Below are 27,495 nucleotides of genomic sequence, written 5' to 3'. Positions count from 1 at the left end.
AACGGCTTAAATTTGCGATGAAATAAAATAGAAATAACTACTAACTCGATGCTCATAACTCCGCTTCTATTGCACATATAAAGCTAGTTTTAGCTGCAAACTGTAGCAAACATATCAATGAGTGCAATGAGCTTTTATTCAAGAACGTTAAATAAAGTTATAAAATAAAAATATGTTTTCAAATTTAGAAAGAAATAAAAATTGAAAATGCCAGCAAATTGCAAAGAAGGACACAGGCTATAAGTTAGACAGGACATTGAGACAATGACTCCAAACACTGCAATTCTTATTCGCTGTCAAGCATGTGCTAAAAAAATGAAACTACATCCCAAATCTCCTATCAAGACAGCCATGTTGCAAACCTGATAATGAAGATAATCGATTTGTACATGAGATAGAAATCATTATTACATCTACTAGTATATCATTTTTAGCTAGTGAATTTCGTTTATAATAGGTCAAAACTCAACAATCAGAAAGCATTACCTTCAGACAAGTTAAACACCTCATCATCCTTGCTATCTGGTGCGAGACAAACCTCAAACCCTACTGACAAGCCAAGACCAATTTTATAGTTGGTAATGACATTGTCTCACAGACAGAAAATCGTGATACCAATCAGGGAAACGAACCAAATTCTAAAACGCATACACACTAGACATCTTGAAATTCAAAAGTGTTGCAAACGATCTCGCTAATCTGTTTGGTGGACGAGAATTACTCAAGATATCATGGAGAAAATAAAGAGCTGCAGAATCTGCCAAACTAACCTAAAGAGCGACGCAAACTCCTGAAATCTACAGCATTTCCTAATAGACCATGGCAGCCACTGGGACCTAGGCAGTAAGTAGGAACTGATCTCTTCAACTGCAATAATAGATACTACATCATCATTGTGGATTGCCCACTTCTCAAAATACATGAAATTCTCTATTCTCCACCATATGCCCAGTTTTGCAATTGTCAATTCTCTCATCTATATTCACATTACGAGCCATTCCAGAGACTGTAATATTAGACAATGGACTTTGTTACACAAGACAGGATTTGTTAAAAAATACTGTTTTCAGAGTTCAAGACAAGCTCTACATAACAACCACATGCTAACAGAGAGAAGTGTACAGATTGTAAAAAATCTTACCGATAAGTCACCCAAAACTTTACAGAACTTTATCTTGTACTCTCCTACCACAAACCTCCCATACATAATAGATACTCTCATCAAACTAGCCATGGGAAGACTACTTCGAACTAATTTACTTGCAGATCCACAGACTCTAATATCATACATCCCAAATAAAGATCTCATCAGTCATCACTGAACATGAACATAGAATGAAAGCTGCATTCCATAACCGCCATGAAACTTAGGAGTTACCTGACATGAACAGAAAACCTCCTAGGCTGATCACGTATCATCAACACTAATAATGGAACCTTATGGATAAACTTGCATTTATTAACTGTAATGCCTAGCCCTACGAAAAAGTGAGACACTTTTCCACAGCTGGTAATAGTCAAATCTTTCGCAAATTCAACTCCAGTAAGTGGTCTAACGAAAACACCAACCGACAGCTATCAATTGTCTCGTGTTCCCCACCCTCGTATAAGACTGAACTATGGCTATCTGACATCAGTATCAGATGTCATGGATTGTTATTTCTTAATAAGCAAGACATGCTACATTATGCTTAATATTTAAACTTTTATCTTTGATAATAGTGAACATGTAATAACTTGTTTATGTTTTATAGTTGCATATGTGCAAGCTCTCGTTCGTTTGATTTGGATCACTCACTCTTTGCTCAGTTATGCTACAGACAGTACATTAATGGGAAAACAGTCCGAACCTACACAAGTCCCAATCTCGACAGAGGTTGGTTCGAATGTAAACCAAGGTTGGTCTGAATATCGACAATTTATGCTATACTGTACACCACCAATATCACGGTGATAAAAAATTTTTACACCACCAAACTAGAAATAGCCTCCAGTGGTTATCTGATGAAGTATACAGGCATAAGCTAAACGACTTGGCATCTGATGAAAGGCATAGCATGCCTTTGCATAATCATTATCATTATGGTGATACTAAAATTGTAAATGAACTGCTCAAAATCGGAAATTGAGAAAATCGAATACAAGAAAATAATACAACTATAGACTAAGACTATAAACTTCCATAAATAAAATAATAATTCAAAAATATAATAATTCAAAAATATAATAATTCAAAAATGTAATAATTATAATATTAGTAAATTTACTTATTATGATAAGATTGGGACCAACCGCTGTCGAGATTGGACCAACCGTTGTCGATATACAAACTCGTCGAGCTTCAAACCCGTCGAGGCTCGGACTATAATCCCATGAATAAACTTCTATCTTAATAATCCATGTTATCTTCAAAATACATATGGCATCAAATAAAGATTTCATTGTTCCCACAGAATACTAACAGTTGCTAATATTTCTGTGTGTCAATCAAAAATCTCTACAAGATGGAAGAGAATGACCAACAACAGATTCAGCAGAAAGTATTTATCCAAAAATTTTATCCTCCCAAGATGCCATTTGTGATAGATAATCCAACCAAATCATACACACCTTAAAACCTCTAATTGAACGCCATGACGCTTTATTTTTCAAACCTTCCTCTACAGTGGCGGTCAATTGGAGGCGGCGTTCAAATAGAGGCTGGCGGTCTTATTTTTGAACTGGCTCATCAGAATTTTTGGAAAATAAGTTTAGCCCTATTACGGGCTAAGCAAATGTCGCCTATATTCGGCCCTCTTTTTCCGGTGGAGCGATGTTAAACATTTTGAATGCAATAAATCTGCTAATTTACCTCTAACTTGTCGAACATCTCTTAATAAATGTGTATCAGGAAACCAAGAAATATCTTTACCAGTTAATATCTATTGCTTGCAATTGACCTGCGATGACATTATTGACTGTCTCCCAGTTGAAGATGGTTATTAGCAGTTTGTGGTCTGTTTCAATGGTCACATCTATGTGGTCCAGAATATGCATATCAAAATTAGAGCATGCCCACACAATAGTTAGTGTTTCTAGCTCAATGGGTGACCACCTGTATTCTTTGTCAGTGGTGCTCTTCAACCTACCCGCAATCAAATGAACTGATCCATCCTCCTATACTTGTAACAAGGCTCTTCCTAGTCTCTCATTAAATGCATCAGTCATTATTATGATTTGTTTTATATGCCATACCATCCTAAGCAAGAAGTTTCAGAGAGTTCAGACTTGATATCATGTTTAGCTGTAGGTGTTACAGAGATGTGATATAGAGATGCTAGCAGAATAGAGGGCTAGGCAGGAAGAGAACGAACATACAGATACACTCATTTATTTCCTCGGTAAAAAGATTGAAGACAGTTTTAAAAAATGGTACTCTTACATTCCATATTATTGTCTAATTGCTTCTTGACGATCGGTAGCCGAAGCTGGAACATCTCGTACAGTCCATTTAACGTGATGGGCTGCGCACCATCCCGAGGCTGAATCGTATACAGCTCAGCAACATTTGACAGAAAACAACAAAAAGCTCATTACGGAACTTGAAAAACTTGACAATACTGCATTCTAAGCCATGCACTTATTTAGTGTTAAAATAAAAATAATAACTACAGATAACAACTAGAGATACTGTGAAGGACCCCACACAACCGGCCTTTTGGCTGGACACCCGGCTGGACACTCGACAGGCTGGTCTCAGCCCCACCTGGCCGGCAAGAAGACAGCTTGGCCCTACCGTGTCGAGGGGAAAGATAATCGACCGAACTGGGAGAACGATTGGCCAGGCACCGACCGGCACCAGCGAAACCAGCTGGCTTCCGGGAAGAAGAGGACGAAGCTACTGCTATAAAAGAGAGCTGTCCAGACTCAAGAGAGCAAAGCACAGAAAAGTCTTAACTCGGACAGTTGTGTGTACTTGCTGCATGCTGTATACTGTACTCACATATTTGCTCAAATATATTTATTTCATTACTCGGCCAATCGTCTGGTTTCAAGTGGGAAAGTAACAGGTCTCTGGGGTTCCTTTACAACCCCATAGGCATGTTTACTTAACAGGTTTGATTTCTGATTGTCAACTACATAGATTTTCTTATGTATGGTTTGGTTGATGACTGAGTCTAACTTTTGTCTGGCATTTCACTGGTAATATCATGCCACTTGGACCATTCAGTTTCTTGTCTGATGGTTGTAACTGCTCCACATTACTTGAGTAGGACTGTCTATCACAAATGGCAACCTCTGTGCCAATGCCTGGTTGGAAGATAATATGATCAGAATAATCATTGAATCTGACATTTAGCTTGGCTTCCCATACCTTGTTTTTTTGGTTGAGACTTCACTCAAGATTATGTTGCCAGCATTCATATCATCATCATATGAGATCTTCATACCATTCGCAGAAACATCAATATACTTTTTTCGTAATGCTCTTTTTTTTACGTGATCCGCATTTAGATGGTCTGCACAATTCACTTAGTGTGTTTGTGCCTTCATATCTACTGCATTTGGAGTGTGGTTTGCTCTTTGGCTTAGATGATGTTTTTCACTTTTAGGTTTTAGTTGGCTGTGTTGTGACACCACGTGTTTCACCATTCCTTTGGTCGGACATACAATCGTCTTTTTAGCTGCCTTGTACCATCTGCTGATCTAGGCTGCGTTGTCACGAATTGAATCTGTTTCTTGTTGCTTAGTTGATCATCATCTACCCTAACTACAGTTTGGTCCCAAATTAGGTTTTCGCGTAGTGCACCATCATCACGCTACATATGTTCACCCTATCTGTAGATATTGTTGATGAAGATATCCATACTTTTGCCATTCTGTATCAGTCTGTTAACTTTGCTATCTCAATTATGATGTTTGTACAAATGCCAAAGTGTGCATCAAATGTTTGCAACATGTGGGAATTTGAAAGGATATTTTTAGATAGTATATTTTTAACCTAACCTGTTCACTGAGGGCGCCTGTGAATTTATTTATCTGTTCTCATTTTGGCAGTTCACCTATTTTGTTAGCGTCCTCACATCTTGCCCGTCGTGCTCGTAATCTGGTTAATTTGCCTTTATCTGAAAATTTAAAGTTATTGGGAGGATCAGTTTTGGAATAAGTGCTCTGTGTTGAATCTGTTGCTGGTCATTCTCTTCCATCTTGTAGAGTTATTTGACTGACACATAGAAAGATTAGCAAACTGGTAGTGTTAGCTTTCTGTGGAAATTGTGCAACTTTCAGCTGACACCATATGCATGCATTTTAACAATAATCTGGATGATTGTGATAGAAGTTTATTCACGTGCTGTATGTAGCGCAACTGAACAAAGAGTGAGTGATCTAAAACAAACAAAAGAGGCTTTTTCATATGCAACTATAAAGCATAAACAAGTTATTACATGTTCACTCTTATCACAGATAGAAGGACAAATATAAAGCGTAATAGCACTACTAATATTATATTACTATCATACCTGTCTTCAATTTTTTATTAATATTATGTCTGTAATCATTACTAGTATTATAATAATAATATTAGTAATGATTGAAGATTGTAGTAATATTAATAATGGTTGAAGATGTAATAGTAATAATTGTTTAAGATATTATATTAATATTAGTGTTGATTGAAAATATGATACTAAATACTATTATATTTTCAATCATTATTAATATTAGTAATTATTGAAGATAAAGTAATATAAGTAGTGATTGAAGGTATAATAATATTAGTAATGGTATAAATATATAATAGTAATATTACTAATGATGGAACATTTAAATCATTACTAGCATCACTATTATGTCTTCAATTGCTACTCTCACCATATCGTCAACTGTTTTTAATCATGGTATGATCCAACTTGCCTGCTATTAACACTGTTTTCTTTCAATGCTCTCTCTATTTTACATGTGTTACTTATATTTACTCTTATTATTACTCTTTTTAAACTCTCTCTTTTATTTCTACCTTTTTTTCTATTTTTAGTTCTTTCTCTATTTTCCTATATTTCTCTCTGTTTCTCACTTTCTCCTGATATTGCTATTGTATGTTATACATGTATATCTATTTGTATAGCTACTGAATGGTTATCTCTCTTATGTAGATTCAATTTGAATATTTTTAAAGTAAGATGTTCTCCTTATTGTATTAAGAGTTTGAGCATTGAATCCCTAAATATTGTAGTGTCACAGTTTTAATGTATAATCATTGAACAGATCACAAATAAATCCCTTTATCGCTAAGCGCTGTGAGTTGTTTTCAGGTTTTCTAGAACACAGTTAACTCATCGCTAGGCAGCTATTTAAGTATCATATGACACGCTGGTGTTTGGTTATCTATTAATCAGCATGATCATTTTAGCAGAATGACTGCTCGTTTTATTGCTTTCAAAGTAGGCAGTAAACAATAGGCTTTCAAAACATCCTAGTGTCAAGCTCCCTGTACAGATGATCGTATTGTCATTAGGTTTGATTGGAGCATGAAAGTATAAACATTTATATACTTGGTTAGTAGTGATCAATAATGAGCAGGTTTACCCATCTCCATCATTACCACCCCATCATAGCATCATTAGGTCATAGTAAAAATCAACAGCAAGACTCTAAGCTCAGGATAATGCAGCGAACTGAACAACCAGATGTTCAACATACTGAGCTGGTTGATGACCTTAGTAGCAGTTGGTCTGTTTGAGTGTCATCATTCCTAGTGACTCGTATAGAATGTTTAAAGGTTGACTTGCAACAAAATTCACATTACAGTTATTTGGTATCAAAAAATTCACCATGTCTTACTCTGTTGTAGGTGCCATATATGTGGAAATGTGATTACAAGCTCTTAAAAGCTCAAAGACGAAAAGCCGCCGTAGATTGGAATCCGTTTATTTCTCTGACGTAGTCATCACAGTTTGATTATCGTCTTGTCACAAGATGTTCTCACGTGATTTGAAAGGCCAATAAAAGGCTCAATATAAAACTTATCGTAGCGCTAGTTTATGACAAACACTTCGGGTTTTACCGAAGACCACGTATCAAATATAGATGCTCGCTACTTTACAGTTTGGTTTCGGCTTGATCAAATCGTCAAGTCGTAATCTGATCATGTGACCCAATACTTCGCAAATAATTTTTGCAGCACTTTTCGATTATTACAGGTGATCAACAGGCTCGTCATGATTGTCAGACAATGATATGTACTCCTTCGAGCTAAGGTTAAAAATTTAAATGAATTTTTACGGTAAGTTATAAGATATCAGTGCTAAAAGTGACAGCATTACAATGACGATAAAACAAACGCGTAAAAACAATACAGTCATACTTCAACTTACGAGCTTAATGCGTTCCGAGACTGAGCTCGTATGTCAATTTACTCGCATGTTGGTGCAATTTATTTATATATAGAACAATTAAATATATATTGATTGGTTTCCATACTCTAAAAAAAGGCAAATAAAACACTCAAAACAAGATGTTGTAACAGAAAGAACATGTTGGCTATTGTCCTTACGTACTACATGCTTTCAAAAAGCAACAAATAAAAAATAATGCAAGGAAATGTGATTAATTAAAATGTAAAATTAAATACATACAATAGCAGTTAACACTCGCATTTGCCAGGGAGGGAGATATAAGTTATCCTTCGTTACAACAGTTGACTTTGATAAATTTAGATTTTATCAAAGTGTTAAAAGACAAACTTAGAAGCAAACCTAAAAGCAAACTTTCATTTTCAACTAAACGTAATTAAAATTTCTTCGGCGCTCATAGTTTGAAATTTCTCACTGGTTAGCGAGAAATCTTTCCTTTTTTTCGCTTTCACGACTAGCCGGCCGTTTTAAGATAAACCTATCTAAGGACGTTTGCCTTTGTCGCCCTTGCAACATGTTGCGATTAGGACGAACACAGGTGTCGTCACAAATGGTTAACACACGATCACTAGCCAACTTGTCCGAATGTCTATTAAACAGTTTGGATAGATAGCGCCGGCCTTTTCACATTGCATCGTTTCAGTTACGCTGTCACCGGCCAATTGTTTGTCCAATGCCATCAGCGGTCGTGAAGATCGCTGCACCGTTTAGAAACTATGGCTAGTCCTTTTGCGAACTAAATGCCCTGAATATAATCCTTCTGTTTGATAATTATGAATGTATTTTTGTCATATTGCCGAGCTATCTGAATCACGCATACACATTTCGCATATTTTTCAATACTTTTCCGTTTAATATCGACTGTTATCATTTGCTTTTTCTTTGTATTATCTTTCATTTTACTGGCAAACTTTCGGTCTACGCACAGTACTTTTAATTCACATAATTCTGCACAGAAAATCGTGCACAAAAAAACACGGTACAACAGTATAACCTGAGCAGTTGAAAAATACAGAGTGATGCTGTTCTAATAAAACACCTCCGACATACTTGGCAACTCACTCAAGTGCTCGTATCTCAAACATGGCTCGTATGTTAGTGCTAAAACTTGCTAGAAAGCTGGCTCGTATCTTAAGTTTCTCGTACGTTGGAGCACTCGTAAGTTGAAGTATTACTGTAGACATGGTTTTATCGAATGTGTGAAGTATATTTGTGAAAATATTTCGACGAATAAGGTTGCATGAAAGTGTAAACAGAAACCATCTACCACAACTACGTCACATTTGAGCCGTTTTGGAAAGAGAATCCAAACTACGGCGGTCTAGTGTGGCTGCGATTAACTGTTCGTTTTTTAGCTTTTAAGAGCTTGTAATCACATTCCCACATAATTTGCACCTACAACACAACAGAGTAAGACATGGTGAATCTTTTGATATCAAATAACTGCAATATGAATTTTGTTGCAAGTCAACCTTTATTAAGGTACATGATATTAAGATTACCGGTTTTATGGTTTTGGATGTCAAACAAGTCCAGACAGTTATTATTATGACGACAATGATCTCCAACAAGATATCAATAGGTTGTGCGTTTCTTTTTACTCAACAATGAATTATAGAAACCAAGTCTAGTCTTCATCTATTCAAATAGCCAGTAGTGATGCTTAAAGACTTGTTGACTAACAACCACCAGCTATTTATATCGTATGTATTATATCATTATTTACTATTTTTAATGCTACATGCAATTTGTCTTGGGGAAAAACAGCAGTTTACTCCCTTTACTGTTTACATCTGTTATGTAGAAAGCAGCTGCAGTGCAATTAAATTCTTCAATCTTGTGGACAAGATGAACTTGAAGTTGTTTTTCAGGTTTCCTAAAACCATTCCTAGTGAACTCAAAGCTATCAAGAAATGTGTCAGTCTTTATCTCACTGCGAAAGAAGCCGCAGTTTTAAATGAAATCAATCTAAAGCTGTGCAAAGGTGAATATGGAAAAGATCATTTTACCACTGATGATATTATCGTACAGCTGGATGAGTTCAGACAATTCTTTGAGCTCGTTAGCGACACCATCATCTCTAAAACTGCCACCGAACTGGGACTAACCAAAGGAGGATGGCTACAAATCAACAATACTGTAAGCTAGGTCATATATACACATGTACATTTTTCAACTTATTAAGTTTGTGTATCGGAGTTGTGATGTCTCATTGTACCAGTGTATACTGTTGACAAACTAATTGTACAGTTATGTCTCATTGTGTTAGTGCACATTGTGTACAGTTTAAGTGTGTGGTGATGTCTCATGGTGCCAGTATACAGGTACACCATCTCATAAACACAATAAGGCAACATTGCAGGTTTGCCCGTATGTGTGGGTCAACGATATTAAGCACCTGCCCCACGAAGTCGTCTGTCTTGCTGCTGAACTTGTTGAGGAAGATGATACACTATCGAAGTCAACAGTTACAAAATCTCAGTTAGCGGACCTAAATGATTTATGTAAGGACATTTCTAAAGCCTTTACCTTTGATGAAGATACTAAATTACTATCGGTAAGAACCCTGTTTATTTAAGACATATTTAGGTGTGTGTGACGATTGGCTAGCGTTTTTTAGGGTTCAAGTTATTAATAATGGTGACAATTTTGTGAATAGGTCTATTATGACAGTTTTTTACAAATGTGAAAGAGCATGCTTGATGGAGGTTCTAGGCCACTTTAAAAATTTAAATTAAATCTGCCAATCAGAACATATCTGGTTAGTCCAAGCTTCAGAGAATCAGCAGCCTGACTGTGTGACTTTTCGATACTACTAACTGATAGTGATAGCATTATCAGTTACTGTAGTAACAACTCTCACTCATTGATAGTGATAGCATTATCAGTTACTGTAGTAACAACTCTCACTGATTGATAGTGATAGCGTTATCAGATACTGTAGTAACAACTGTCAACTCAGTGATACTCTCACTCAGTGATACTCTCACTCATTGATAGTGATAGCATTATCAGTTACTGTAGTAACAACTCTCACTCATTGATAGTGATAGCGTTATCAGATACTTTAGTAACAACTGTCAACTCAGTGATACTCTCACTCAGTGATAGTGATAGCGGTATCAGATACTGTAGTAACAACTATCAACTCATTGATAGTGATAGCAATATCAGGTACTGTAGTAACAACTATCAACTCATTGATAGCGGTATCTGATACTGTAGTAACAACTCTCACTCATTGATAGTGATAGCGGTATCAGATACTGTTGTAACAACTCTCACTCATTGATAGTGATAGCAATATCAGGTACTGTAGTAACAACTCTCACTCATTGATAGTGATAGCAATATCAGGTACTGTAGTAACAACTATCAACTCATTGATAGTGATAGCGGTATCAGATACTGTAGTAACAACTGTCAACTCATTGATAGTGATAGCATTATTAGATACTGTAGTAACAACTCTCACTCATTGACAGTGATAGCAATATCAGGTACTGTAGTAACAACTATCAACTCATTGATAGCGGTATCAGATACTGTAGTAACAACTGTCAACTCATTGATAGTGATAGCGGTATCAGATACTGTAGTAACAACTTTCACTCATTGATAGTGATAGCAATATCAGGTACTGTAGTAACAACTCTCACTCATTGATAGTGATAGCAATATCAGGTACTGTAGTAACAACTATCAACTCATTGATAGCGGTATCAGATACTGTAGTAACAACTCTCGCTCATTGATAGTGATAGCGGTATCATATACTGTAGTAACAACTATCAACTCATTGATAGTAATAGCAATATCAGGTACTGTAGTAACAACTGTCAACTCAGTGATAGCAGTATCAGATACTGTAGTAACAACTATCAACTCATTGATAGTAATAGCAATATCAGGTACTGTAGTAACCACTGTCACTCATTGATAGTGATAGTGTGGTGGATTTTACCGTGCCATTTTCACTGTTTCCCACAAGCCGAGTAATCACGAAGACCGAGTTGTTATCTGAGCATACAATGTATATTTACATAATAAATATAGTTGTATTGATATAACAATGTCATGCATACATAAATATTACACACTATAAAGATAAAGTGTCTCTCGTATGCAGGGAGCTGCGCTGCTGTGCCTGCCTCTCCATCGTGTCTGTTCTTTTATCTGCTTCGTTCTTGTTGGCTCCGCCCACTTGGGGTTTCGTTTCCCGCCGTATGTTTGGTGGCTACGTGACCCGCGTTACTCCTGCCTTATTGCCAGTCTAGCCTTCGGGCGAGAGGAGAAGGCCTGGCCCGGCCTGTCACTTGGCCATCACGCTGGCACCGGCTCTGCTTGCGATGCGTTTCCCTCACACTCTCCCCCCAAGGACTGGCCATGGGGCCATCCAACCGACGCCGGAGGGAGAGAGTATTTGGGCCCAGAGCCGGTGCTGTCGAGCCTCTTCTTCCCACTGGGAGATCGTGTCCTCCAGGAACAGGGCATCCTGGCCTCGATGTCGGGCACCCCTAACGAGGCCTCGAGCCCATATGGCCATCCGATGCCAACGGCGACCATCCTCTTGTAACCGGTCGCAGTCGCCCTCTCGCAGTCGCCGGAGCTCCTCCTCGAACCGCTCTCCCAACAGGTTCCGAAGTCGGTCCGCTCTGGTGGGTAGGGTTGGCACCGGCGGAGAGTTCTCCTTTTCCTTATAGAGGCGGGAAGGCCATCTGTCTGTGGGTCCAACCTTCTCTTCCCTAGGTGCGGGCCGCTTTCGTCCTGGCTTCTTTCGTCATGGCTCCTCCCGGGGGTAGTTGTTTTCTGCCCGAATGGTCGAGGCCTTGGCCGGCCTTTCGGGTGGGGTGAGTGTGGGCCAACACTCCCACATGGGCAGGTCTGCCGGCCATCCGCGGAGGGGCAAGAAAGGGTGCCAGCGGGGTCTGTCCACCAGGTAGATGGTGCTTCGGCATTCACCGCCTCCGGAGGTCCTCCTGTGTGACATCAGCTGGTCGCGTGACACATGCTGACGTCGGCAGGGGCACACAAAAACAGTGAAGTGTTGCATGACATGCTGCTGAATCCTCTGCGTGCTTGTCTCGACCTGGCAGAGGTTACAGGTCCCAGGTGCCGAAATGGCGGCCCGTGTCTTCTCCCAAGTGGTCCCATCCACGAAAAATTCGGTCCTTACAATTGGCTTCCTGCTGGGCTTGGGCGATGCCTGCGATTGATTAGACTTGGTCTCTAAAATGTAAGAGACCCAAGCCGTCTCGGCCGCCTCAATCTCGGCCACCCAATCCAGTCTCTCGAGTACATCCTTGGTAGACGCTGTCGAGTCGGTCATGGCCGAGTTACCGGTGTCATCCCGGCCGTTGGAGATAGATTTGAAACCAACTAGCCCCGCGAGTCGAGATTGGCCGATGACTGACAGAGTGTCAACCAGGTGTGACTCAACTCGAGCAGAGCTCGAGGAGGCAGCCTGGCCAGAGCACTCCGTCATTCGGTCGCTGGTGGCACCTACTTCTCAGAGGCAGTTTGGCTCGAGAGTGCAAACTCTTTTTCCTCTGGGGCCAGCAAGTCCACCAGCCTCGCTTCCTTGTCGCTTTCCATGAGTTTGGCTAGGTAAGGCTCGGTAGATAGCAAACTAGCGAGCTCACCTGTTCCAGCCATGTCGATAAGAGTGTTCGTAGTGGTAGTAGTGCAGAGATCCTGGAGACTGTCTGTGTAGCTGCAGGGTGTAAGCGTAACTGACCCGTTTTACTCTCCTCCTGGCTCCTCTACACGCCTGTTTGCTGTCTGAAGGCAGGCTCGGATTGACTACTAATCAGCCACGCCCACTCGCCATACCTGTCCGGTGGCCCAGTAGCTCGTGCCGGTCGGGGGTTATGTCGTACGGGCTCCCTAGACTCCTCCCCATGGTGAGCTGGGGAAGGGCTCTCAGTCTGGGCTGGGTTGGTTGGCAGATCTGCTAACTCCTCACTAATCGACTCTTCTGTGGTCAGCTCCCTTTGTTCCGAGTTACCATCAGCTATTATCCCTTGAATGGTTTGGAGTAGCCTGCTTCCGAGCCAACTCTGACTGGCTTTCCTTTTTACTGCCTTTTGTCCTTTGCTGTGCGATTTCTTCTGCTTGCCTTTTTGCCAGCTCTAGCTGGCAGTCCCTTTCCTGCCTTTTTGCACGAGCCCCTTTCATGTTTGGGACGCGTCGCGGCTCTAGTGTAGCTGGTGCTTGGCCTAGCTTTTCCTCGCAGGCATAGTAAGGCTTGAGCCGGCCCTCATTTTGGATAGAGGACTGGCCCTGTCTCTCGGTCAAATAGGTATGGTTTGCCCAAGCCTTTATGATTTTAAAAGGGCCCACGTATTTGGCCTGTAATTTGGGGTTTTCTACCCTTCGTCGGCGCTTGTTCCGAAGCCACACCCACTCTCCTGGTGCGTATAGGGGTGGCTCTTCCTGGTCCTGTCTCACCGCCTGTTGGGCCTCCTTCAGTATCTCATGAGCCGCTTCTAACCTCTTCTTTGTTTCCTGCACGTACTGGTGGGAAGGCCGCTCCTCCAGCGGAGGCAGGTTGATTTCCAACTGGTCAGGGAGGCGGAACTCTCGGCCGAACATCAGTAGGTTTGCTGTTTCGCCTGTAACAGAGTGTGACGTACTCCTGTAGGCCCGCATCAGCTGGGGCAGCAGTCTGTCCCACTCCTGTCCTTGTGTTAGCAGAAGCGCTCGTAGCGAGTCTCCCAGTTGCCGGTTGTTTCTCTCCACAATGCCGTTAGCTTGAGGGTGGTACGGTGTGGTGCCTATTTTTTCCACTCGCCATAGCAGGCACAGTTCTTCCATCAGTTGGCTCTCGAACTGTGCCCCTTGGTCCGTATGTATTTGCTCTGGCAAGCCCATGTAGCAAAATACTCGCTCGTCCAGCGCATTGGCAACTACAGGCGCCATGGCATCCGGGAGGGCCAGTGCATCCTGCCACCAAGTGAAATGGTCTGTTAGCACCAGGATCCACTGGTTCCCTTTCGGTGTCTCCGGGATTGGTCCAACCAGGTCAACTGTCACCTTTTGCCAGGGGCGACCTGCGTATAATCTCTGCCGGGTACCTGCTCCCTTGTTGCCACTGTGCTTAGCCGCCTAGCAGACCTCACAGCACCTGACCATTCTCACCATAGCCGTCATACTTGGCCAATACCAGGCCAGTTGGAGCCGGCTGACCGTTCTTCCCACCCTAGAGTGGGCCAGGGTGTGAGTCTGCCAAACGGCTGTTTCTCGGATCGGTGGGGGTCAGACCGAGCACCACCTTGGCTGGCTGTGTGGAGCAGTACGTGTCTCCAGTACCTCGTTCTGCAGCCGGAGGAATGGGCGAATGCGGTGTAGCTGCAGCAGTTCGAATCTGCTCGATTCCAATTGCTCGGGAGTTATTCCGTCGCCTGCTGCATAGAGAGGTACATGGAGGCCACTGGTCCACGTCCGGCAGCCTGCATGCGTGTCAATTTTCCTGTGGCGGTTTCTCTGGTGCTTATCCGAGCCGCCCCACAATGTTTCGGGGGGCCTCGAGCTGGACCTCGATGCCTTTAGGGGCAGAGGCGGGCTCGAACGACTGGCCGTTTCACACGCGCGGTCCCGGCGACTCTCGGGTCAAGACTTGGGTTCTTTCCTGGTTGGTTCTCCAAGGCCAACTCCCTGTGGGTTGGTCCTCCATCCCGTAACTCAATCAGCTCGCACTGTCAACAATCTTTGCAGGTCTGTTGGCTGAGCCCATCTGCGTTGTCGTGTCGAAGGCCGGCCCTGTGTTCCAGAGTAAACTGGAATTCAGCAAAGATCTCCAACCATCTGGCCACCTGGTTGGAAGGCTCCTTGCGTCGCCAGAGCCATTGGAGGGATGCATGATCTGTACGGAGGAAAAACTGGCGCCCATAGAGTTAAAACCGGAAGTGCTTTACGGCCCTCACTACGGCGAGCAGTTCCCTTCGAGTCACACAGTAATTCCGCTCCGCCGGATTCAGTGTCTTGCTGAAATATGCGATGACTCGCTCAACTCCCCCCTTGTACCTGGGACAACACTGCACCTACTCCGCAATTACTAGCGTCCGTGTCCAGTATATACGGCTGCGTTGGGTCTGAGTAACCAAGTACGGGGGCTGAGGACAGCGCCTCCTTCAGCTTGTCGAAGGCCTCTTGCTCCTTCTGGCCTCAAGACCAGGCCTCCCCCTTGCTGGTGAGTTGGTTCAACAGACGGGCTGTGTCAGTGAAGTCGGGCACGTACTGCCGGTAGTACCCCACGGTACCCAGGAAGCCTTGTAGCTCACGGAGACCCCTGGGAATGGCCCAAGAGTATGCCTGTTGTTGGGAATCGGCTGCGTGTATCAGCACGGTCGGCCAAGAGCAGGGAATAACCTCTCGGTAATTTCTTCTTATTTCGAGGTCTTCACCAATCCGGTGTGTCCGAGCGATGCTACAGTAAAGTCGGCAGCCGGATCCGGTGTGCTTTTTCCGTTCGAGTGCTAGCTAACCCCGGTGTGCTCGATCGATGCTTATAAGCCAGGTCGGCAGCCGAGATCAGGTTTGCTCCTCGTAGTGCTTACTCGGTTGTTGTGGATTTGGGCTAAGTATCCTACCGCTGCCACCAGTGTGGGGGATTTTACCATGCCACTTTCACTGTTTCCCACAAGCCGAGTAATCACGAAGACCGAGTTGTTATTTGAGCATACAATGTATATTTACATAATAAATATAGTTGTATTAATATAACAACGTCATGCATACATAAATATTACACAGTATAAGGATAAAGTGTCTCTCGTATGCAGGGAGCTGCGCTGCTCTGCCTGCCTCTCCATCGCGTCTGTTCTTTTATCTGCTTCGTTCTTGTTGGCTTCGCCCACTTGCGGTTTCGCTTCCCGCCGTATGTTTGGTGGCTACGTGACCCGCGTTACTCCTGCCTTATCGCTGGCCCAGCCTCCGTGCAAGAGGGGGAGGCCTGGCCCGGCCTGTCACTTGGCCGTCACGCTGGCACCGGCTCTGCTCGCGATGTGTTTCCCTCACAATAGCAATATCAGGTACTGCACTAACTACTATCAACTCATTGTAAAGGAACTATGGTTATCAACAGGTATTATTGACTCATTTCAGCTTGTTCAGCTGAAGCTAGAAGCAGACCCTGTGTTAATTGAGTTGCCTCCAGACAAGCCATTTGATCACGCCACTTATGTAGATCTGACAATGGACAAGGCTAGCATATACCAGCTCAAGGCTCGCTCCAAGCAGCTCATGTCGGAGTACTACAATTCAGTCGCTATGGAAAAAATCATCAACGGTGATGTCATATATTTATTCATTTTTTGTGTTATACTTTATGTTCTGTGTTCTTGCAACTCTTTAGACCTTTTTCGCAGCTCTATTAGATAAGGTTTTGCTAGTACTTCAGTTATTAGTATTTATTACTCGTTATACTTGCAAAGTGCGGTTATGCATAAAGATTCAATCATGATTCAGTCAATACATTTCTCATGTTTTACAGAGAGGCCCCCTTCAGCTAATTCGTTGACTCCGAAGAAAAGCAAGAAGAAGTCTAGCCCACGTGTTACTGCCTCAGCTAAGCAATCGCTATCTACTGATAAAGAGGTTTTGTATAGCTGTCCCAGTTCATCTGCCTCCACCATAAAGGTTTCAGATTTGGAGTCACAACCTCCATGTTCAACGAGGCTGCCTGTGGCTGAACAGACTTTTTGTGGTATGTTTGCTATTAGAAGTCTCATCATTTGTCATCTTCTCTGTAACAAATCTTGTTTGTAGTGGATTACGCAGCTAGTATGACACCTTCATAGCTATATGTTAAGGCCTGGCTACACCCATAGAGTAGGCCCCTTATGGGTCATATTACATGCCGCTATGTGAGAAATAAATTACATGTTACTATGCAGCGAACGCATTACATGCAGCTATGTAAAAATGAATTGCATGCAGCTATGTAACAAATGCATTACATGTTGCTATGTAACAAATGCATTACATGCAGCTATGTAACAAATGCATTACATGTTGCTACGTAACAAATGTATTACATGCCGCTATGTGAGAAATGCCTTACATGTTGCTGTGTAGCGAACGCATTACATGCTGCTATGTAACAAATATATTACATGCTGCTATGTAACAAATATATTACATGCTGCTATGTAACAAATATATTACATGCTGTTATGTAACAAATATATTACATGCTGCTATGTAACAAATATATTACATGCTGCTATGTAACAAATATATTACATGCTGCTATGTAACAAATATATTACATGCTGCTATGTAACAAATATATTACATGCTGCTATGTAACAAATATATTACATGCTGCTATGTAACAATTATATTACATGCTGCTATGTAACAATTATATTACATGCTGCTATGTAACAAATATAAAATCTTAATCAATAAAGTAATAATTGTGGATAAGATTGTTATCATTATCTTTAAGTTGGAAAGAGTAAAGTAAAAATAAAGAGCATATGCTCAGATAAGAATAGGAAGAGGTGATACAGATATTTGGTATGTTTTATTCTTAGATTAGTGGAAGTTTGAAATAACTTGGCTTATATAAAAAAATTTCATTCATCTTGAAACTTGTGAAATGGCAACATTTTATGAAAATTCGAATGCCTTTTCTTGAAAGTTACTTTAGTTGTATAGTCACATTTTGGCTGGAATTTTACTCTGCTAAAGAAAGAGTAAGTAGAAGAGTTACTTGAAAGAGGTACTTGAAAGAGGTGCTTGAAAGAGGTGCTTGAAAGAGGTACTTGAAAGAGGTGCTTGAAAGAGGTACTTGAAAGAGGTGCTTGAAAGAGGTGCTTGAAAGAGGTACTTGAAAGAGGTACTTGAAAGAGGTACTTGAAAGAGGTGCTTGAAAGAGGTACTTGAAAGAGGTGCTTGAAAGAGGTATTTGAAAGAGGTACTTGAAAGAGGTACTTGAAAGAGGTGCTTGAAAGAGGTACTTGAAAGAGGTGCTTGAAAGACTTCATTATAGCTAAATGACTAGTTTATATGACATCTATTTTATGACTCTTGAATGAAGCTATCGTGCTTCGATTCTCAGGCATACTTGTCTAGCTCTTTGATCCAAAGTTTTTAGCTGAAAGTGTATGAAAACAACCTGAAATATTTTTCTATCACATTCAGTCGGGTATTTGACTCAATCGCGGTGAAAGAATAGATCATTAACATGTATTTTATAAAGCAAATGTCCTTTGGTGCCAGACAATCAATTGAATGTATTCTACAGTTATTGCATGAATTATGGGTAAACTAATATATAGGTGAAACTTGCAGCTAGTTGAATACTTTCTGTCACTTAGCATCCGACCTCCCAGTCACAGAGTCTCGCGACAGTGACAGCTGCACAACAGTATCAGCTGTTTCCACAGAGCCATCAGAGCCAGTCATACCCGCTGTGCCAGTCATACCCGCTGAGCCAGTCATACCCGCTGAGCAAGTCATACCCGCTGAGCCAGTCAGACCCGCTGTGCCAGTCATACCCGCTGTGCCAGTCATACCCGCTGTGCCAGCTCGTGTTGACCACAGACGCGATGATGCCACAAGAAACAAGCATAATCAAGACTCAAGGAAAGCAAAGAAAAGCTGCTATACATTTAGTTCTGATAAGTAAGCCAAATATCTACTATCACTGCTCAGTCTTTGAAATTAGCTTAATGCTGTCCGACACGAGAAATAGAAATTTACAAATTTTACATCAACAATTCTTTCCTATTTTTATTGTCATAAGAAGTTTAATTAATTTAAAGTTCATTCAAATGCTGTCAACTTCATACTTTGTTGCTTTTTACACATTACTTCCCAGAATCAAAATATGTAGCGAAAAATTTCAACAAATGAGCTGTTTTCATAATTATAATGCAACGACAAATTGAGTTTTCAAAATAGTTGAATACAGCAAGGTAAAGCAGCAAACTAAAAGTTAATTAGTCATCAACTTTGCTGGCTTTGAAAAAAATTTAATTGCAGTATCATATTGACTGTAATTATACTTAGCACAAAATGATTTTATTTTCGTAAGTAATGCAAACCTAAAAATAATAACTCATGTCATACACATGCATACACCTGTCATACACCTTTCATACACCTGCCCAGCTTTTCATGGGCAAGCATTCAGCTAATATTAATTTTTCAGTAAAAAGGTTCGCGATTAAAATAAAGTTGTTTTATTTTGGCATAGATTTTGGTGCTGCTACACTTCCTGTAAATCCTGGAAACGATCTCAAATTAGTGTCTGCTTTGGCAGGTTGTGTGATAGTGTGACAATAATTACAGGTATCTTGTAAGTTTAGCCAGAATAAATCTCAAACTCCGTTTATCAGATACGACACAAAGCTCCATCCGATAAACATTTCATAAAATTAAACAGTTGCCAGTTAATTACAGAATAAATACAATATTAGTAGATAGTTGTTATATAATGCGCATCTCACACCAACAACGGATTAAAAATACTATATAATATATGTGTGGATACGAGTGGATAGGTTACGCGTTCCAGAATACGTTGCCTTTTTAATGTCTTAATGTTTAATTCATCAGATGATATCCTCGTAGTCTTTATATCTGGACAAAGCAACACTCTTTAGATAAATACGTAATTACTTTTATTTTCACAACACAGAATTTTCTTGCCAATGATCTTCTTTTGCTTTGTGACCACTTCTGTTGCTTGCCTTATTGGTGCAGAACATTTGCTCCATGAATGATTTTGGCCGTGTAGCGCCTCTTCTTATGCGGAATGGGACTTTTCGGCGCAGAAAATTTGGTGCATGACATTCTGGAGTAACGATTTCTGGCGCTGGTCGTTTTGGTGCAGAAATTTAGACGCTGGTTAAAACTGCAGAATTTAACAATATTTCGTTGTGAGTTATTACAACAAATTTTAAGCAAAGGAAAAAAGAAAAACTTTTACATACTTGACAGATGTAGTTCATGAGATCCTTCAATCGAATTGGGTGATGTGAACGTAAGCACTCACATAATTAACAAAATACTGATTTTATGTGAACAGATAGATTAATGAAATAAACCAACATGGCCACGAATCACCAGCTGCATCATATGAAGCTGCCCACATTAAATGTGCAATAAAACACCTATTGAAATACTGAACGAGTAAAATACGCCGAACGGTTCGGCATATTTTACTGTTCTATGCTATTTCTAAATGCTATACGGTTCGGTCTGAACCAAAATAAAATTTTAGTTTATTTTTTTATTATGTATTTTTTATGTATGTCTATTCGTATGTATGAAGTTTCATGAATAAAATAATGATTTATGCATTTTCATGTTATTATCATCGTGTTATTTACATGTATTTACTTGATATAAGCATAAATAATTTCTTCAGAATAAAAATAGCTAATGCTAAAAAGTTTGGAGCCTACAAGGCCTGCACCAGAATGTCAGCCCTAATAAATCTCGCGCCAGAAAGTCCTTGACCGCTACTTATGACACACGGACTCCACCTGTTTGGACTCTAATGAGCCCAAACAGGTGGAGTCTGTTGCTGCGTTTGCTGTTGTTGCTGTTGTTGCTTTCTAGTTGCTGCGTCAGCAACTAGAAAGGGATTAAGCTCAGAGCTCGTGAGGAGTTTTGCTATAGCCGTATACCATCGTTTGGCAAACTTCACATTCTTGCAAATGCTGCGATGATGATGATGATGATGATATGGAGACAATATAATTGTCCGCGTGAGAAAAATTGGCATTGACCCTAGATATAGTAATTGACGCTTACGACAAATATTTCTTAACAGGGGCATTGTAGCACTTGGCCACATTGGTAAAATAATCAGCGTGCGCTATAGCTATATCTATAGCCGGAATGACAGACAGATCCACAAACATACTTTGAGAAATATATAATGTAGATTATTGAAAATGTTTATCATTGTTTCAGCTCTGAAATAAATTGAACATTAGATTGCGTTGTTATAAGAGTGCAGTTGAGCTTTTACTGTGTTACTATTTCTATATCCATATGGTACTATCATTATCATACAACAAGAACAATAAATCTTGAAGTAATTGTACTCAAGTTACTCATTCGATGATATTAGTTTCATTATTTGGCATTGACACACCTCAGTATAGATACACTTCAGTATAGACACTTCAGTGTAGACACACTTCAGAATAGACACACTTCAGTATTTCAGCCGGTTTCAGGCAAATAGAACACAACCGGGCTTCTGATGATTCTACTAGAATAATTTTCTCAGGTGTCAGGAATATGAATTATAAATCTTTTATTAAGTAGTCATAGTTTCTAGTCATGTATGTAATACCCTGCATACTTGTTTCTATTTTATAAGCCTGATGTCTTTTTCTTGATAGGAGCGATATCTGCATCGTAGATAAAAAAATATTGGATGCAACCTACTGGCATAAGCTTATGCTGCCATTTTGCCAGTCGCTGCCACTAGGATCAAAAGTTGACCTGGCTGTCATGAGTCTAATCGATGCATGCATGAGAATACAGAAAAAAGTCAAGGCGCTTTTTCAGTAAGTTGAACCAGAGAGCCTAACTATCGTACATCTTGATCTCCATACGGTTGATTGGTGGAGCTGGTTAACCTTTGTTTGTAGTGCTGTCTGGTAACTTATTTCATGCTGGCTTTATCTGTTCATCTACTATCAAATGTATGGTTATGATTAGAGTTGCCCCGATTTTAGTATCCGGTATTTGTGCCGATACGGGTATTAAGTATCTGAATCGGCCGATCTTTTCTTAAAAAATCTGAAACTTCAAATACTTTTTACATATCAACTATTTAGCAGAAAATAGTATGTTAGCCTGTAACACTAATGAAGATCATCAGCCGCAAATTCCTTATTCTTACCTAATGAATTCCGGGTCTGCCACACTATTTATTTCATGTCTATAGCCTGATCAACATCAACACAGCTGAGGAACCTTTTTGCTTTAGTCAGTATATGATCACCAAGTGTGGCATTTCTCAATTACAACGATTGGCTTTATTGCAGCTAATCACGAACAAGATAACAAAGAAGGAAAACAAAAATGCAGTGTAATATTTCTATTTACTAACATTAAGAAAGTAATTTAAAGGTTATCTACCTCTCTCTTGATCCTGTGATACATAGCTTGTTTTTTGGGTTCTCATTTGGTTGTGTTGTGAATGTAATTTGTTTCTCTTGTCTTATATTTATTTATTTACACATTAACTTTCGAAGTTTGTCTAAATAATTATGGTCCTACAAATCATTTTATGAGCTAGTTCTGCTGTGTTGACTGAAAATGGACTGTTTTGTTACGACATGCGCGGTATGTCAGTATGTGAATATATGTCTCTTTTCCATAAATAAATACAAACAAATAAATACATTAATATTTATATTTTCTATAATAAAATGAACAATTACCGTAAAACCTCTAATTTAATGCCATGGCGCTTTATTTTTCAATCCTTCACCTATGGTGGCAGGCAATTGGAGGTGGCGTTCAAATAGAGGTGGCGTTCAATTAGAGGTTTTACTGTATCTATGCAACACAAAAGATCTGAATCGGATTATTTTTCAATAAAAAATGGTATCTGAATCGGCTGGTGAGTTTAGAATTGGGTCATCTCTAGTTATGATGTTAACAGATTTTGACACGTCACTGTTGTCATCTATTCGCCTATCTTAGTCTTCATTGACTCTGGTATTTTTTGAAAGGTGCATTTAGTCAAGTTTTAAGTTACAGCATCAAATCGTCTTCCAAAACACTAGCATGACATTCTTTGTTGGAAGGCAAAACCCTTTCAATGGAGAATATGTCTAATATTTATACATTCCTTCGTGTTATAAATATATGCACGATATGGGGCAATTTATGCGAAATTTTGAAAAGAGATCACTACACAGGTAGAATTATTCTGTATACAGGCGTGAAAATTGAGGACAGGTATATTGTGTCATTAACACTAATAATAATTTGTTATATGTAGTACTCCTTTACAGGTAGTTCTTGCCTTAGAACTGTTGGCATCATCTGCTGAGTTTCGGTAGATTATGAAATACTAGGTAAACAAATTAGTAAAGTATTAGCTGTTCGTAAATGTATTTTAAAACAGTTGAAATGTTTTGTATTCATTCTAAGTTGGCGGCACGATTTAACCCGGTGTTCACATTTGTTAAGTGGGTCAATCAAAACATTCTTTGCTGGCATTGTAGGACAGGCGTGCACGTAACATGCTGAGTTTTATACGCGAGTCGAGTCGCTATTTGCTATCCCGTCTTGCATTGAGACTGCTCAAAAAAGACTTCTAAATCTTGTTGTTATGCAATGCGTAGGAAGCAGTCAACTGTGATTCTTATTTTGAAAATGGAATAATTATGTGGCGTTGAAAATAGTAGTGCATAGCCTCATTGTAGATCTCATGCGATCTCTAGAACTTTTATATGAAAACACAGATTTTGAGATTTAGACTTCAAATAATTCAAATCTGACAATGATTTTGAAGAGAAATTTCATAATGCAGGTGACAGCTCTAATGCTGAATATGTTCCAATTCGGTTGATAAAAAGCTGATTAAGAATGAAGTGAAAATCTCAGCAATTTTGTTTAAAAAAGTCTAGTTTCAAGAAATATTTTGTAGAAATTATTGTGGTATTTTTAGCTGTGATTGTTATAAGGGTCCAAGTAATCCTAGATGTGTGCAAATATTTTCTCCACCTCGTGAATTTTATCTGTCGACTCTTTGAGTATAGAACTTGGAAATTTGCCAGCTTTGGACTGTTTTGTGTGGCTACCAGAATTCAATCGCTACAGTTGGTCTAAAAGACAGCAAGTTTAACTTTCTGTTGTTGAAGTTTTTTAAACGTCTAAAGGTTTATGGTATGGGAGCATCTCTCAGCCATTAGTTTTTATAGCTCTTCACTATTCTACTGATGCTCATGACTTCAGTCTGATGTGCACTATGTCGGCGGCCATTGTGAACCAATCATCTCTTCTAAGTAATTAACATCAAGTTTAGTTGCTATTCTGGTACTCAGCTTGCTACTTACCATGTACTGTGTATATATACAGTAAGTAATATTTGACTCTCTTAAGGTTGTTACTTATCATGTATATACAATTGTCTTTGACTCTCATAAGGTTGTTAGTTATCATGTATATACAAATGGTTTTTGACTCTCATAAGGTTGTTACTTAAATACGACGTACTTAAAAATGTTCAAATACAAAGCTATTTGGACATTTCTAATGGTGCAAAAATCCTTTTCTTACAAAACTAGAAATTTTTGCAATAGCTGATGTCCTGAATCAAGCAAAGACAAAGCTCAAATATACAGCAATAAGAAAGTGTTTTATTTGTTTTGTACAGCTAATATGTTTCATTTGAAATAATTAGAGCAATACAAGAAAATTCTTATGAAAGAAATGGATGATGTTTCAGTTTTTGAGAGGCCAATTGAACGCAGGTTTGAGGAGCAGCTTGTAGTGAAATGGGTTAGCAATCGTGGTTTTACTCCGCATAAAACTAACTGTTAGTTTGTAAAAAGACGAACTCAGTTACAATACACCGTTAAATACAGTTAACACCTTATCGAGGTCATTTTACATGAATAAACCAAGATTAGTTTGTTGCAATTGTCTCTTTTTATTTGGCTTTTTAATCTTGTTAAGACGGCATTGAAATATGTGACAGTTTGATGTTGATATGGTTTTTACATTTCTATCACTGCTATAGTAATTATGTACAAAGATGTCCCAGCTTCCGCGGCAAACTGTGCTAATCTGTTTTGGGCTCAGGCACTGGAGGGCAGTAGGGTAGCCAGTTCAGTCAGTTGATCACCCCATAGATAACAAGTCATTCTCTCAGATAGGTCTCTCTCAGCTACACCAAGCTTTCTCTGTTGGTACTTTATTACTATGAGACAAAGTCATCTTTATGGGTTCACAGTTAGAAGCGTAGAGATACGAGCGTAGAGTATTAGAGTGTAGAGTACGAGAATAATTCTCTCTGCCCCTGGAACAAGTAAACAAGTATAGACATTACTAGACTCGGTGGTAAATTGTCCTGGTTCTTTACAGATGCAGCCAGGATATGATGAACAGAGACCTATTACACTCTAAGCCTGGTTTTAAAGAAGCCTTGGTTATTGTTTTTGACGCAACTTCATCAAGTTTCCAATTCTGGAATGCAGATGCACATAAAGTTTCTCTGTGTGAGTGATTTTTCATCATCCCACTGCATATGGTTTTTTACAACTATTTGTGTAACCATATGTTAGTCAGCAAACTTGTCATTTTTTAGTGGCGGCCGATATTATCAACACGGCACTGGTTAAGGCTGTCTGTTCAGACCACCCTCAATCATTTAAGAATTCACCAGATGTAGTCCATTACATAATCTCTGGAGTATTCGGTGCCCGTACCCAGAGTGGTGCTGCCAACTTCAGGTTTTTGCAGGTAGTGTATCCACACCTTCTTAACTGCCACTCTAACATCGCATCATCCTACATATCAATGTCTGGCATTACTTTTTGCAGGAGATAATGTCAATCGCCTGCATAGCTGCTGGAAAATCAGATCACCGTGTGCTTACTGCATATGATCTGGCTAGTGCACGATTCCAGTCACTAACTCAAACACTGACAAAATGGAGCGAAGTTGTCTCTGTTGAACCAAAGGAGATATCAGAAGAGGAATTTGTGTTTACTACTTATCAACTTTATGACAAAGTCTACAATGTTGCACCATTTCGGGCATTTGGCCCACAATTCCATGGTTTTATAAGGAAATCAAACATACAAAACTCAGGCGCAGCAAATCAGGCACAGGCTACCTCTGCGTCGCAATTGGTACAAGGCGAAGTTCAACAAGTGTCATCCGCTCAATCGCAATACCTCCCGCCAGTTACTCATTCTATCCATAGGTCGGCGACTCCACCGGTTCGAGCCATGTCTCCTCTAAGACAGCCCAATGTAACAACCGCTCTGTCCATTGTTTCTGCTCCAACTATACAGCCAGTCGTTTTACCTACAATGCAGCTGTTGACAGTTCCTTCTCCCATGGTTTTCGCTCCAGCTGTACAGCAACCTTCTGTTGTAGCTAGCGCATACGCTAATCTACCATCCTATGCAACTCTTCCTCAATATCAAACTGTGGCCTCTGAGGTCACTAGACCTAGTCAGCCTGTTTATCATTCATTGCCAAACGCTAACTGGCAGGGTCAGACAGCGTTACAGCAAGCGCCTTTACAAACAAGTTCTAACTGGCAGGGTCAGACAGCGTTACAGCAAGCACCTTTACAAACAAGTTCTATGCATCATGTTACACACGACAGTCAAACATTTCCATTAAGAACGATGAATACTGGAGCTGAAGTTGCCCTTCCAGCTCAGCGAGTCAGCTCATCAGTTTTTTGTGATGGCGTCACTCTTACGCGGCTCTTTGGTAAAAAAATACCTGCTTATAAAAATTGTTTGGATACTTGGGTACTTGTGGAAGATGTTCAAAAGACATACTTTCCAAGAATTAGTATCGGTCATTTTGTGGAAACTCTTATACGAATGTGTGTAAGCAGTTGTTTTCTCACTGAAGATGTGAGCAGAGCATTCAAACAGCATTACAACATGACTTACGAGGAAGAGTTTGAGGTGAACAAGATGATGTCCATCGCTGCTGCAACACAGATTTGCAACTCATTGCTTCAGCAATGAGTTTTTTTAGATGTTGTATTTAATTTTTGTATAAAATCATTACTTGGCTCTTTGTAAACATGTACAGTTATCTAGTCATATCCAGGATATAGATTTTGTCTCAAAGGTTCTTACACTGATAGCTGCTTATTTAATAGCTATTACCAACCCTGCATAGTTGTAATTAATAACGCAACTGCTCCGTATTAAACCTAGTTTTATATATTTCACAGCCTGATTTATAGGGCCTGCATATTTTTCAGCCGGTGTTCACATTTTCCTAAGATCTGCACTTCTGAGACTAAGGTAAGACTACTATATCGAACAGATCAACAAACTTAATAAGCCTCAAGAAGTTTAGAGCGCTGGTTTTACTCAATTGATTGAAGCTAGTTATGAAAATAGATCAAATT

At 39.9% G+C, this 27,495-nt stretch overlaps 1 protein-coding gene and 1 long non-coding RNA gene across 2 annotated transcripts in view; both read left to right on the top strand.

Annotated features, from left to right (window-relative positions):
* Positions 1–9,341, top strand: part of LOC137405293 (uncharacterized) — a 16,359-nt gene extending 7,018 nt beyond the window's left edge. The window contains exon 4 of the long non-coding RNA XR_010979749.1: positions 9,266–9,341. This is a non-coding gene — a long non-coding RNA (uncharacterized lncRNA). The remainder of the gene's footprint in view (positions 1–9,265) is intronic.
* LOC137405285 (uncharacterized) lies at positions 9,336–27,495 on the top strand. Its single transcript, XM_068091516.1, has 9 exons — positions 9,336–9,533; positions 9,757–9,951; positions 16,500–16,683; positions 16,888–17,100; positions 18,722–19,028; positions 21,767–21,934; positions 25,473–25,606; positions 25,696–25,850; positions 25,931–27,495. Exons 3-9 carry the CDS (start codon positions 16,590–16,592, stop codon positions 27,101–27,103), a joined length of 2,244 nt encoding a protein of 747 aa, XP_067947617.1. The 5' UTR covers positions 9,336–9,533; positions 9,757–9,951; positions 16,500–16,589; the 3' UTR covers positions 27,104–27,495.

Source organism: Watersipora subatra, chromosome 1, assembly GCF_963576615.1.
Source record: "Watersipora subatra chromosome 1, tzWatSuba1.1, whole genome shotgun sequence".
NCBI classification, from domain to species: domain Eukaryota; kingdom Metazoa; phylum Bryozoa; class Gymnolaemata; order Cheilostomatida; family Watersiporidae; genus Watersipora; species Watersipora subatra.
The sequence above is the reverse complement of the archived record's forward strand: the minus strand, read 5'-3'. Positions and strand labels throughout refer to the sequence as shown.

What these genes read in the sequence shown, in the direction of transcription:
- LOC137405285 (XM_068091516.1), top strand. Translation starts at nt 16,590, where the DNA reads ATGGACAAGGCTAGCATATACCAGCTCAAGGCTCGCTCCAAGCAGCTC. An exon ending in TGCACATAAAGTTTCTCTGT is followed by an intron (nt 25,607 to 25,695) that starts GTGAGTGATTTT and finishes GTCATTTTTTAG; the next exon opens with TGGCGGCCGATATTATCAAC. An exon ending in CCAACTTCAGGTTTTTGCAG is followed by an intron (nt 25,851 to 25,930) that starts GTAGTGTATCCA and finishes TACTTTTTGCAG; the next exon opens with GAGATAATGTCAATCGCCTG.